The sequence below is a fragment of the Pseudopodoces humilis genome, chromosome 7, assembly GCF_049639895.1.
Source record: "Pseudopodoces humilis isolate 2021_Gansu_Grassland_sample_001 chromosome 7, ASM4963989v1, whole genome shotgun sequence".
In the NCBI taxonomy this organism is placed as follows: domain Eukaryota; kingdom Metazoa; phylum Chordata; class Aves; order Passeriformes; family Paridae; genus Pseudopodoces; species Pseudopodoces humilis.
The window spans coordinates 26,823,596-26,837,000 of record NC_142206.1 but is presented as its reverse complement, the minus strand read 5'-3'; the positions used below and the strand labels follow the sequence as shown (position 1 = coordinate 26,837,000).

Here is a 13,405-nt window from a genome sequence, read left to right as displayed (position 1 = left end):
GGGTGCTGCCCTTAAAGCCCTCACTAGGGACGAGCCCTGTAATCCCTCCACATTCATTTGACAGGAATTTAGGGAAGGCAAGTATCCCCTCCTTATTAGTGCTAAAGGAAAGGTCTCAAGTGTTTTAGAGTCCTTCGGAAACATCCAGTCTTGATGTGGGTCGTACTTAAGAGCTAAAAGAAAATTTTGAAACTTCCAAAGAACTTTAACTGAAATAAATAGCTAGTTGTTGCACTGGTGGAAGTTTTGTACTTAAGAGTAATATGAAAATCACAGAAAGTATTTTAAAAATTTCTTTCAGAATACTGTCACTGTCAGCTACTGATGTTACAGGAAGATGCAAGAGCAAGTAGCATGGGCATAAAAAAAGATGCCAGGCTCAATAGGCAGGTCCTATTTGATTTTGACAATTCCATTTGCCAATGCAAATTTTTAAATGGACTCCTGGTTTTGCATTTCAAAATATGATGAACTGAGCTATATTTAAATATCATATATGAGAGTTTAAGAATCCTATGTTGTTTTTATATTTAAACAACTTCTGTTTAACTTTTAACTGCTTTAAGTATAGTTATATTTTCATGAGACAGTTTGCCTTAAACTCCAGAAATGTTATAGCTAAATGAAAAAGGCACCATATTTCAGAACTTTTCCTAAGCGAAGAATGGGATAGATCCTTGGGACCCAATACTCCATTCACCACAGAAGTGCTAAAATGAATACCTACAAGCTGTGAATCATTGTATACTTCAATGGATTTATCCGTTGAAATCACACTAAAGAATTAATTGACACATCACAGGCAAATGGCAATTATCTAAACTCTACCAACTCCACAGTCAACTCTTCAAAAGTAGATACAGTAAAAGAAGAAAATATGCTCAGCTCTTTGGGATATGGCAAGACCACGTATTTCAAAGAATTACAATGAACAAACTGACTAGAATGGTTCCATTGTGATCTAAAATGATTTAATTACAACAGTTTTAGTGCCTGGTCTAAATCATCACTGTAAGACAGAGTGAGAATCTAAACCTAGAATAGGTTTCTATAAGTTTAGAATTCTATATATAGAAAACCTATATAGAATTCTATATAGGTTTTATAGAATAGGTTTACTCACAAAAATCACAGAATCAATTAGGTTGGAAATGACTCATTGAGTCCAACCTATGATCACCTATTGTTCTGTTTTCTCCTGTGTCACAGAATGTGCAAAGCATTTTCATTAAAAATGTCAGGTTCTCTGCAGTTGTGTGGAAAACCCTAATTTCCACTTCTGAAACAACAGTGGCATGAGACTTTGGACTCAAGTCCTGTATTGACGTACAGCAAGTGTTGACACAAAGACCCCATTAATGCCTGTTGCATAAATGCGGTTTATATTCTTAGAGTCTACCTAGTGATATCCTGCTTAAACCTAATTAAAATTGTTTCTGTCCTCTTCTCGATGGGAGCAGAGAGGAACATCCGCTATAGCTTACACAGTACACTAGAGAACTGTTGCATTGGATGTCTTGTCATCACACTCTGCAGAATGGTTACAAAGATTAAAAAGAGATTCTCAGAAAATTTCAAATATAATATAGACCAAATACAAGTAAGTAATAATAGAGTGGCCTCAACAAAACCAAAGATTTCTTCCTTAATTCTGCTTTATGTGCAATAGTCAGATAAACTTGTGAACTTTGTGGTACTGAGCCACCCAGTGGTTACTTTGAAAAAGCAGAATGCTCTTATTCAGCAACAGAAATCAACAGGCTGGATTTTCACATAACAAATGATACAAGAGTAGAAAGGAATACATCTGCACCACTTCAGTCTACTCCATATCCTGAATACAAACCCTCCAAAGACAACCAGCTACACTGGTTCATAGATGTCCTGCCAGTGACATTGCACCAACCTGTCTCCTCATGTGGGTTACAAACTGGGATAACCAATGCTTTTGATAAACTGTCAATCTTACTCATGGTACAAAAGTTTTATTCCGAGTGGGACACCAAAAAACAGGGCAAGCAACAGAAAAAGAGAATCTGAAGAATATATTATCACTATCATTGAAGAATTTCCTGCTTTCCCACAAAACCACATCAGTCATAACAAACTGTAATTTAAAACTAATTTAATTTATTGACTGGAACTCCTATGGAAGCATAAGCTTGGAAGTAATACTTTGCTCTATAATTTTAATTATAGAACTTTATAACAATATTAAAAGCAAGAAACAGAGCTTTTGAAATCTAGTACTTTTATTAAAGTTTTATGGCAACATACAAAATACAGTGTTTTATCAAGATGCTTACAAAAATTAATAAAGATACTATAGCAAGTGCAAAAAAAATATCAAAACAATTTTCCATTGAAGATACAGGCTCCAAGGGACTCTTATCCAACTATTTCAAAAAGGAACTTCTCAATACTCTGTCTTCCTATGAACTACTGCTCATTGTCCTTTTTTTTAGTAAATAGTTGGAGAACTGTAACTTAATAACAGAAATATAACTACCTATGAAGTCTCTGTTGGATTAAAAGACATCTCTGTTGCAGTTTTCACAGAAGACTGTAAGAATGTAGTTCTTTGAGTAGTCGTCCTACTTGAGGAAAATTTGTTAGGCTAAAGATAAGCCAAAGTCCAAGTCAGCAGTATTGCAGACATTGTTAGAATATACTTCCTTTTGCAGTTCTTCCCATTTCAGTATTTGCTCTGTCAGCTCCTCCAACTCTATCATGAGCACTTTCGTTTTTGACAAAGTGGTGTCCTGAAAAAGAAAAGGGTTGGATTTAATCTCTATATATCCTGTCAGTCTATCAGGACATAGAAGTAACCTAAACAACCAAATTGCATTGCATTCTTCATGCTGGAGAAGACAGCAGGTTCAGTTCTTTCACTACTCACCATATTGCTCATCATGTGTGGTACCTGAGGGATGCTTCTCACAGACTGCAAATGGCTTTCAAGCTTCTCAATGAAAGTCACAGCCTCAGCCAACAACTCTACTATACACCTGTAACCAAAAATGAGCTCAAAACTTGCGCTAAACAACAAGAATTTAATACTTTCTTTCTTCAAGAAAGAAGAACTTAATAAGTTCTTTCTTCATTGCCCTACTTTTCTTAGTCCCCTTTTCCAGCTTTATGCAAACTTCTAACAATCTTAATTAATTTTTCTGCAATTACACTTTTTGTATAGCCTTTAGCAACAAGCAGGGCAGGAATTACAGAAGTGAATAGCCACTCCTTCAGTACCTGGGCTAGATTTTTAGACTGTAAGAAGAAGGACTATACTTGTAAAACTATGCCTGTCTGAGAATCATTCACATTTAATTCTAAGCAAGCAACAGTGGAAGGAAGATACCCAGTGCTAAAGTAACAACTCCTGCTTGGGAGAAGTATAACAAATCCAGCATGTAGCACATTTGTTTAAAACAATGCATCACAATTTGTTCTGTAGACTTCTAAAGACAAGACCAATAACCTAAGTAAATATTCATAAAATATGTATCACTACCTTTCTATTAATTTATCAATGAGTAAACTACCAGCTTTTAGCTGAGGTTCTGCTACCATTTTTTATGTCTATTTTTATCAGTGGAAAAATTATTTGGAACATATGATTTTTATTGTCTGTTAGTTCAAATTGGGACTCAAGAAAACCAGAAAAAATATTTTCTTTGTGCCTACTTGTGAAAAGTAGCCTCAATAGGCAGGCTTTCTTCACATCTGTGTTTGATCAACCTCTTTCTGAGGTCCCTCTTCTCTTTCAGAATGGCTTCCAAGTGCCTGTTCATGTCTTGCAAAATCTCGCACTTTTTCCCTATAAAATAAAAATGTTGAACCTAATCTCTTGCTAAAACAAAAGCAAAATTTTTCCTGAAGACAGAAAGAAAAATACTGATCTACTGCAGTGGACAGCTTAGATTCAAGAGACATTAATCAGAATGGCTTTTGTTGGAGCATATATAATTTAGTATCAACATGCACTCAAAGTCACAATACCTACATTTCAGAGATAGATATAATTGTTTTACATTATCTATAATTTTAAGTAAATTCTCTATGGGATGAAGTCAACTATACCATAGCAATGAAATATCACAATAGATTTCACTAGTCTAGCACAAAAGTAGCAAACTAGAAAGTTTTTAAGTACACATAAAATCAGAGTGGACAAAATGTGCAATTATAATAAATCAATGCACGTGCTCCCTAAGTGCTAAATTAAAAATGTAATAAGTTTAGGGGGATAGAGATGCAACAGAAATACACTGAGTTTCTGGAAAAGAAGCAGAATAGCACATGCAGGCCAATGGTTGCTGATGATCTCAGAACTGATGATCCACTGACCCTGGGGAGCTGACCACACCTCCCACACTGTTTTGGAGAATGAGTTACACATGCAGCTTCTATGAGACAGTAGAGAGTGCAAATAGTATGGAAACATGCTTTAGGTGTTAATAAAACACCTACCACCTTGAACAAGTTATTCAGAGATGACTGCTGCAGTAACTTCTAGAAGGGTTATGTACTCAGATGAAACATTAATCTGCATCTAACTTAAGACTCTTCATTTTCCTACAGTACAACTGCACTTACCTAAGTAAAAAGGGTGAGTAATGTCTGCTGTCTCATTTTCCAACTGCATCATTTCTATTTTCAATTTTATCTACAATGATAATAACATCAAATGAAAATGCATTTTTAACATACTTATCCAGACATTGTTGACTCTCTTGGGGTGGAGGAGGAAGTGGAAAGGGAGAAAGCAGCAGCATAGGGAGAACATGTGTGTGAAAGAGAGCAAGCATTAGCTCAAGAACATGTTACCCTGCTCCCTGGAGAGTTTCTACTACTTGGTGGGGATTTTGTGGTCAATAAGAAAAAGACTGTTTAAAAACACCAACCTAAATGATTTGGAGATTTGTGCTGGAAAAGACAGATCTTGCAATTCATTCCTAAACCACAGAACTTATGACAGAATGGCTTGGGTTGAAAGGCCCTTAAAAATCATCTAGTTACAAGCCCCTGCCAATAGGCAGGGATATCACCCATTAGACCAGGTAGCTCAGCGCCTCTCCAACCTGGCCCAGAACACCTTCAGGGATGGGGCACCCACAACTTCTCTAGGCAACCTGTTCCAGTGTCTCACCACCCTCACAGTAAAGAATTTTTTCCTAATGTCTAATCTAATCTAATCTAATCTAATCTAATCTAATCTAATCTAATCTAATCTCTTTTCTTTTACTTTAAAACCATTCCCCCTTGTCCCAGCATTATCTGCTTGTGGAAAAAGTCACTCTCCCTCTTTTCTTAAACCCTCTTTAAGTACTGGATGGCTGCTGAACAATCCCTGCTCTCTCAGTCTGTTTTTGTAGGAGAGGCGTTCCAGCCCTTGGACCATCTTCATGGCCCTCCTCAGGAACTGCTTCAAGACGGTTCACTTCTTTCCTGTCCTGAGGATCCCAGACCTGGACACAGCACTCCAGGTGGGGTCTCACAAGGTCAGAAGACAAGAATCCCCTTCCTGGCCCTGTTGGCCACACTACTTTTGATGCAGCCCAGGATGTGGTTGGTTTTCTGGGGTGTGACTACACATGGCCACGTCATGTCCAACTTTTCATCCACAAGAAACCCCAAGTCTTTCTCCACAGTGCTGCTCCCAATGAGTTCATCTCCCAGTTTGTACTCACATCTGGGATTGCCCTGACCCAGGTGCAGGACCCCACATTTGGTCTTGAGCCTCATGAGGTTCTTGTGAGCCTATTTACTTCTCACGCTTGCCCACTTCCTCTGAATGACATCCCAACCTTCTGCTGTGTCCAGTGCTCTTCTCCTGCCAATTCCTTAATCACCGAATAGTCTACCCTTAAAACCCATGTCCCTCCTATTTACATCTCTTACAAAGCAGTTTCATAGTCTATGTAGTGTCTAACTAACTTTGTAAAATAAAACGCAACAGCCAATTAAGGCAGTATGAAATGTCTGAGCTTACCACCCGCTAACCAACAATATTGCGTATAAAGAGACACTTTTTTGTGTCCTGAAGTCAACTACAAGTTGTTCTTTATTGTTCAGTTTCTTCAAAAAACTTCAGGTAACACTTTAGTCAAAGGTACAGCCTGCTGAATCCTCCTATTTAAACTTCTGTTTCATAGTTTTGTTTTATGACAATTCAGGCCACTGGGGGGAAAAAAAGTGCCACCCATTAAACAGCTGAATTGTTAACAAAATCCTCAAAACATGAAACAACATGGCATGTGGCAGTCTGGTATTTCATTGGGGCCCTGTATTATATCCAGGTATATACAGTGAGTGTACACGGACAATAGTAAAGGCTGTACCTCGTTGATTTCAGCTTCCATGTTTACAATTTTTTCCATCTCTGAGAATTTCGGAAAACATGACATTCTTCTGCAAGTTAAATCCAAGGTCTCCTTTGAAAGTAAAACAACAGGAAAAACGCAATCAGCAGCACGAACGTACCAAGCAAATGCTCCATAAAGGCTTTTAACAGTCCAGAGCTGTTCCTCTCCCGCGCTCGGCAACACATCGCCCTTCACGAGAGCAACGAGAACCGCGCGGCGCTATCCCGGCGGCCCAGGCGGTACCGGCCGCACGGCTCCCATCTCTGCCCGGGCGGTACCTGCCGCACGGCTCCCATCTCCCCGCTGCCCACGGCTGCCATCTCCCCACTGCCCGGGTGGTACCTGCCGCACGGCTCCCATCTCCCCGCTGCCCACGGCTCCCGTCTCCCCGCGGCCCGGGCGGTACCTGCCGCACGGCTCCCATCTCCCCGCTGCCCACGGCTCCCGTCTCCCCACTGCCCGGGCGGTACCTGCCGCACGGCTCCCATCTCCCCGCTGCCCACGGCTCCCGTCTCCCCACTGCCCGGGCGGTACCTGCCGCACGGCTCCCATCTCCCCGCTGCCCACGGCTCCCGTCTCCCCGCGGCCCGGGCGGTACCTGCCGCACGGCTCCCGTCGCCACGCACCGCTCCAGCAGCAAGGCCGCCGCCGAGGGCTCCCCGGGCTGCTCGGGCCAGGCCGCGCCCTGCTCCTCATCGCTCTCCGCGCTGAGCCACGAGCTGCACTCCAGCTCGGAATCGCCATCGAGATCGGAGTCGAGCTCGGGCTCGCCCGCCCCGCGGGGCCGGGGGCTGGGCTTGGCGGCCGCCGCGGCCGGGGTCCCGCTGTCCCGCAGGGAGCGGGAGCGCCGGGGGGCCGCCATGGCGGGCGTGGCAGGAACGGCGCTGACACGCGTCCGGTTCCGGGCGGGCGCGGCCGGAGCGGCGGTTCGGGAAGGGCGGAGCGCGGGGGACGGGCCGGGGCTCCGCCGCCGCGGGGCGGCTGCCAGCGGCGCCGGACAGGTTGGTTGGGCCGGGCCGAACCCGGCGGCCCCCGGCGGTGCGAGGGTCGGGGCCGGAGCAGCCGGACGGGGTTGGGGCGGGGGCACCGCGGCCTGCCGCGGGTCGGTGCTGGCCTCGCCCCTTGCCGGGGGGCCCGAGGCGGCACGGAGCGCATCTCGTGTCGGGCTGCCTACGTGCTGTGGCAGGCTTCACTACCCAGCGAGCCCGGCACTAATCCCGGGTGACCCGCGCGCCCTGGGATTAAGCCCCGCTGGGGTTACGGAGGTGGGTGTCGTGTGTCTGCTAATAGACAAGGCAGAGGAGTCTGCTCTCTAAATAAAGGTCTCAAAAAACACAAATAAAACAGTAACAGTGTTGGCATTCCAGCGCTGCTAGATGCCACAGAAATCACAGCCCGTCTTCATAGAGAATCTCCTTTTGATGCGATGCGGGGCCTCGAAAAGGCATACTATTGAAAATGTGCGGTTTTCCACTTAGTTTTAACTGCGGTTGTTGCATAGTTTCAGTACTCAAACTGCTGTAGGGAAGACACCTTAATCTAGGTAAATTCAAGTAAACCTTTAGACTTCTAGGTTTAACTATGAGGGAGATGAAAACACAGCAGTGAAATGGTTCAGTGTGTCAGAATGCTTGTAGTGTTGGGGACAGTGCACATAAAATGACTTTTTACCTTTGCTTTATCACAGAGACTTTGGATTGCAGTTCTCTACCACAGAGTAAAACTGGCTGACACCAACACTCGCACTTTGTGTGCTTGACAGAGAGCTGTTAGGATGGGAAATAGTGCACTAAAAGCCCACCTGGAGACAGCACAGAAAACTGGTGTGTTTCAGCTCACAGGAAAGGGGCTTACTGAGGTAATGTACTGGGAGGGGAAACATGGCTCTTTGTATGGAAAATATATCAAGATTTTTTTTTTTTTTTAATTTTTTTCGTTTTTGCTTGTCTTCTGATCGAGAATTTATCTGTCAGGGCACTTATACGCTTATGAGCTTATGCTTTACAGTGCAAATATGTTCAAGAATTACTAGTTATGATGTTATGCTTTTAGAAAATGGCTGTAAACTTGAGGAGGACAATATAAATTTTATAACCATATTGTAACTTAGATACTCCACAGTTTGTCACATGTAGGTACTTATGATATATTTAATTGTAGGCATATGAATAGTCTGTACAGGTTGTTCAATGGGCTGGCAGCAAGCATCCTGAAAGTTTATTACATTGGAAATTATCTTAACTTAGGCTCAGCTGCAGAAAAACACAGAATGTCCTGGAACCAACAATTCACATGATAGCCAAGAATAACTCTATATTGCAGTAATTTTCCAAGCCTTTTCTAACATACCTTCTTCCACTGTCCTACCTCCTCTCTTCACTTTTTCTATAGCAAGCCAAAGGACGATCAAAACCACTGGCTTATTCACCAGGACTCCTTGATGATGATTGTCAGTTTTTTCTTTTATTCACCTGAGTGCCACAGCTCAGTACCAAAGTGGTACAGGGTATAAATAAGAATAAGGAAAATGGGATGCATAATTATTTAAAAAAGGAAAGCAGGAGAAAAAATTTCACAGCATACTCTGCTAAAATATAGAGTTATTAACTGGCTGTAGAGTATTTTAAATTATATGTTGGCATGTTTAAGAGAAGCACATAAGAGGATGAAAATGTAATGTTTTTAATTTTCCTTATTTGGATGAAAAACTACTCCTTCTACATGTTAGTGTTTTCTTTATACCCCTTTCCGCTTCCCAGATGAAAAAATATTTTTAAAAATATGGGTTAAACAAATTTGCTAATCACAGTGTGGTGATTGGAATTGTGATACATATGGCGGTATGTAACAGTGAGACAATTAAAATTTTAAGCTGTGCAACTTGAACATTCAAATTTGTGTCAGCTTTTTAAATGCTGTATCTTTTTCTCCCCCAATAGTTTCCTGAAGATCTGCAGAAGCTAACAAGCAACTTAAGGACAATAGACTTGTCGAACAACAAAATAGAGCTCCTGCCACCTCTCATTGGAAAATTTTCCTTTTTGAAGAGCCTTGCTCTAAACAACAACAAACTAAGTATGCCTGCTAATTAATATCTCCACTGAGTTTTAAGATATTAACTCATTTTCTCTATCAAAAACTAAATTTAATTATATAACTCTCACAAGATGTAAATGAGGAGTTTGGTCACCTAAATTGAAATCTTTGGAATTCATATACAGGAAAAGAACCTCTAAATCATAAATTCTACAAAACTAGTTTTGTAGAATTAGCTTTAGTGGCTTAGTGTATTACCAATTTTACATGAGTACTTAAACCCACAGAGGTTCTGCGCTGCGACTTAACCTGATGTGAGGGATTAACAGTGTCAGATGGTTTAGTATTTGTCAAGAGAACGGGTAATGAAGATGACATGTAGAGTGTTGCTGGTTGCTACTGTTTCTGTTAAACATTAACATAATGAAAAAAATCATGATGAAGAAACTAGGGGTTTTATGCTATAAAGTTTTATTTAACTATGTATTATCTGCCTTTTTGAAAAAACAAAGGTAATTTACAAACTTCACTGACTCTATAGTGCAGCTCATGAATTATACCCACATGTAGGTGGACAGAGTATGGATGCCAGCAGACCTTACCTGATGATGTTTGTATGCTGGTATGACACAGAATGAATTATAACTAATTTCTGAGGAAGGTGACTAATACCTTTAAAGAGCAAAGATGGAGCTGTGAATTTTGTGGTATTTCAGGTGTCATAGAACATGTTGGCAGAGTGTAAGTAATAACTATAACTGACAGGCTAAAATCTTCTGAATAGTGATTTCAGGCCATAATTTGAAGGTCTGCCTTGTCTGCAGATTATTTTTGATACATTTATAGATGATGGTTAACAAGCACGTGTTGTCTGTGGGCTTAAGTTTCTCTGCAGGGATCTATCTGTGCCTTCACTGGAAACTGGGGAGGAATTCAGTAAGAAATAACTTAATATAGCACTGTTCTCCCTGCAGAAGCTTATTTGAATTAAATGGGTGTGAATGTTTACTGTTCTTTAGGTCATACGTTTTTCTGTCATTTTCCTCTAGCTGCTTTACCTGAGGAGCTGTGTAAACTGAAAAAACTGGAAACGCTTCACTTGAATGGCAATCACTTGAGGCAGCTACCAGCTGCATTTGGACAACTTTCGGCTCTCAAAACCCTGAGCCTTTCTGGAAACCAGCTTCGGACTGTGCCTACACAGCTCTCTGGTCTTCGCCATTTGGATGTGGTAGATCTTTCAAAAAACCAGATCCAAAATGTCCCCGACACCGTGGGAGAACTGCAGGCTATCGAACTCAATTTGAATCAGAATCAGGTCTGGTAACTGAGATGTTGTGGGAATGTAAATTTAGAACATGGTTTATCTTGAACTTAGTACAGCCATGGAACATAAGATGAGACCATCAAAACTTTATAGCTGAAAGACACCTTCTGGACACAACACAAATGAGGAATCATAACTAGATTATGTGTACCAACACATCAAACTGCCCGATTTGATTAACTAAAAAATTCTGGATTTAGTCATGCAGAAAATTATTTGAACAGTTCTCGAGTAGGAATGTGATAAACAGATGTGTAGGTTGCTTGTCATCATGGAATAAAAAAATGTATTTTGATTTTTGATCATTTGTTACTTATGCATTGCTTTTAAGTACTTACTACTAATGTAGTTTCTACTTACAATATGGTAATTTTTCTGTGTAAGTCAGAAACAGATCACTTAATAATCATTGATCACTACCATTTTAATCCCATTTCTCTTTTCTTTTTATTTCCACAAGATTTCCCAGATCTCAGTGCAGATCTCCCACTGTCCACGCCTCAAAGTCTTGCGTTTAGAAGAAAACTGTCTAGAACTCAGCATGCTGCCTCAGAGTATCCTCAGTGATTCCCAGATCTCACTGCTTGCAGTAGAAGGCAACCTCTTTGAAATCAAGAAACTCAGAGAACTGGAAGGTTATGACAAGGTTTGTGGTTTTTTTGCCTTTTTGTATTTAAAGAAACTTCTGGTGAAGTCCTTACTCAGAGTACTAAGCATTTATGCTGATGAATAAAAGCACCAAATAGTCTGTTAGTGGTGTCATTGCTACTGACTTCATAACTAACCTCTGAAAACAACTCCAGGAGTTCTTCAGAGATAACTTCCTTGTAGGATTCAGGATCAGTGTTCTTTCATCAGCATCTTTTGAAGGGTAGCTGATAATGACAATCCTGTCTTCACTTTGATGTGACAAAAAATAAGGGATGCTTTGAATTATGCAGCATTTGTTAAGTATTTAATACTAGTTCATCCCTAACACTGGAGATTTGACCATTAATTGGAATTGCAGCAAATGCCAGAAATGTTTTGGGCGTGTCTTTGTTCAAAATTAAAGCTCTAATAGTTGGATCTCTAATATCTAATGCCTGGGATATAAAAATATGCTTTAGATGCAGACTGTTTTTGAGTCTGAGAGCAGAAGCTCAGCTGCTTTTAGTAGTAATGAATCCCCTATTAATTTCTGAAAATCTTAGATTTTTTTTTGTTTTCTTTGTAGTACATGGAACGATTTACAGCTACAAAGAAGAAGTTTGCATGATCACTATTCTGACCCTGTATATTACCAGTAAGAAGACATAGAATTGAAGCATCTGCTTCACTGATTTGAACCAAGACTGATGAAGGAAATGATCAGAGTACTCCTCTTGTAGTAGTCTGAAACAGCCTGTTAAGACCACATTGAATAAACTTGAACTAGAGAATATAGGTATTGAACTGATGAACCTGCCCAGGGGCCAGTTTTGATTTTAGTGCCACAATAGCTTTTAACACACTACATGTTCTCCTTTGTCAGGGCTTGTTCTTTCACAGAGAAAGGGAACAAGCATTTCAAAGTTGCCAGTTCCCTTTTGTCAGGAAGCTGGCTGTTGATTTGTAAGAGGATTATTTCTTCTGGAAACATTTTTCCATGATAGCACATGGAAGTTCTACCACTAATGCACTGTATGTCTTGCAGTAAGCACTGTTATGCAGAGAAGAACTTTTACAAATGAGATTTTAGTTGATAACCTGTGTTAGTTGTTTTTGTTTTTTTTAATGAAGCACAAATAGTTGTGATTAAGTTAAATGTTTTATTAACAGCTTCCAGTAAACAAATCGTGGTTTGAGCATCCTTCATTTATATTTTACACTACAGGCTTTCTTTTCCCATAAGCAAGAATTGCACTACAGTCCAGTTTTGCTTGAGCTGTATGAAATAAAAATTAGGTTCATCTTCAGTGTATTCAGTAAAAATGTATATTGCTAGAAAATATAATATCCTTGCACTGACTCCTTGTGTACAGAGCAATGCTGAAGGTTTTAGTCGTCAGCCCAATGCTGCTGCCTTATTACCAAAAGCACCTAGAAAGAGCTAAAAATGTATGCAATTATGTAACTTATACTGAAAAGGAAAATGTACTTGTATATTTTAGTAAATTATTTTCAAAAAATCAGTTCAAGTTTATTTGGTGTAACTTGTCATTTTTTTAAGTAGTACAAAGATGTCACTGAAAGCCCTCACTTAGCTACTTGAGTCTGTTGTTGGTAACAGCTACACTTCAACATTACACCCATAATTATGATTAAAAATAAGTGGTTCTTTTGTGAGATGCTCAGAGAGGTATTTATTTCCTTGACCCTGTTGCCATCTTATTTCAGCTCTTACATAGTAATACCTAGAAGAAGAGTGTTTTAGGGGACATCAGCTCCTTATTCAAAGGATGGATGTGATTCATCATTTAACAGGGAACCAGTTCTACTTAAGAATCCCCATTCCAGCTATTTTTTAATAAAAAAATCTACTAGCTTCTTGACAGAAGTAGCTGACAGCTGACCATGTTTATGAGACTACTTTGTTTTGCAAGGCATACAGTGAAGTGCTTTAAGAACACTTATGTCTTACCATGATGCAAAGCCGTGTATAGTCAGAAATCTATTCAACTTCATACTAATGGATTCCACTGATTAAGACATGCAA

General features: G+C 40.3%; 2 protein-coding genes across 2 annotated transcripts; one reads left to right on the top strand and one right to left on the bottom strand.

Moving 5' to 3' along the window:
• Positions 1-2,242: 2,242 nt before the first annotated feature.
• On the bottom strand, positions 2,243-7,227 carry HAUS2 (HAUS augmin like complex subunit 2). The gene is made up of 6 exons (XM_005522505.2): positions 6,964-7,227; positions 6,342-6,434; positions 4,597-4,666; positions 3,685-3,817; positions 2,900-3,008; positions 2,243-2,762 (listed from the first exon to the last, which is right to left on the bottom strand). Exons 1-6 carry the CDS (start codon positions 7,225-7,227, stop codon positions 2,613-2,615), a joined length of 819 nt encoding a protein of 272 aa, XP_005522562.1. The 3' UTR covers positions 2,243-2,612.
• A 52-nt stretch (positions 7,228-7,279) lies between these two features.
• LRRC57 (leucine rich repeat containing 57) lies at positions 7,280-12,892 on the top strand. Its single transcript, XM_005522504.3, has 6 exons — positions 7,280-7,366; positions 8,053-8,223; positions 9,305-9,440; positions 10,451-10,719; positions 11,189-11,374; positions 11,945-12,892. The coding sequence occupies exons 2-6, from the start codon at positions 8,140-8,142 to the stop codon at positions 11,984-11,986; spliced, it is 717 nt and encodes a 238-aa protein (XP_005522561.1). The 5' UTR covers positions 7,280-7,366; positions 8,053-8,139; the 3' UTR covers positions 11,987-12,892.
• The last annotated feature ends 513 nt before the right edge of the window (positions 12,893-13,405 follow it).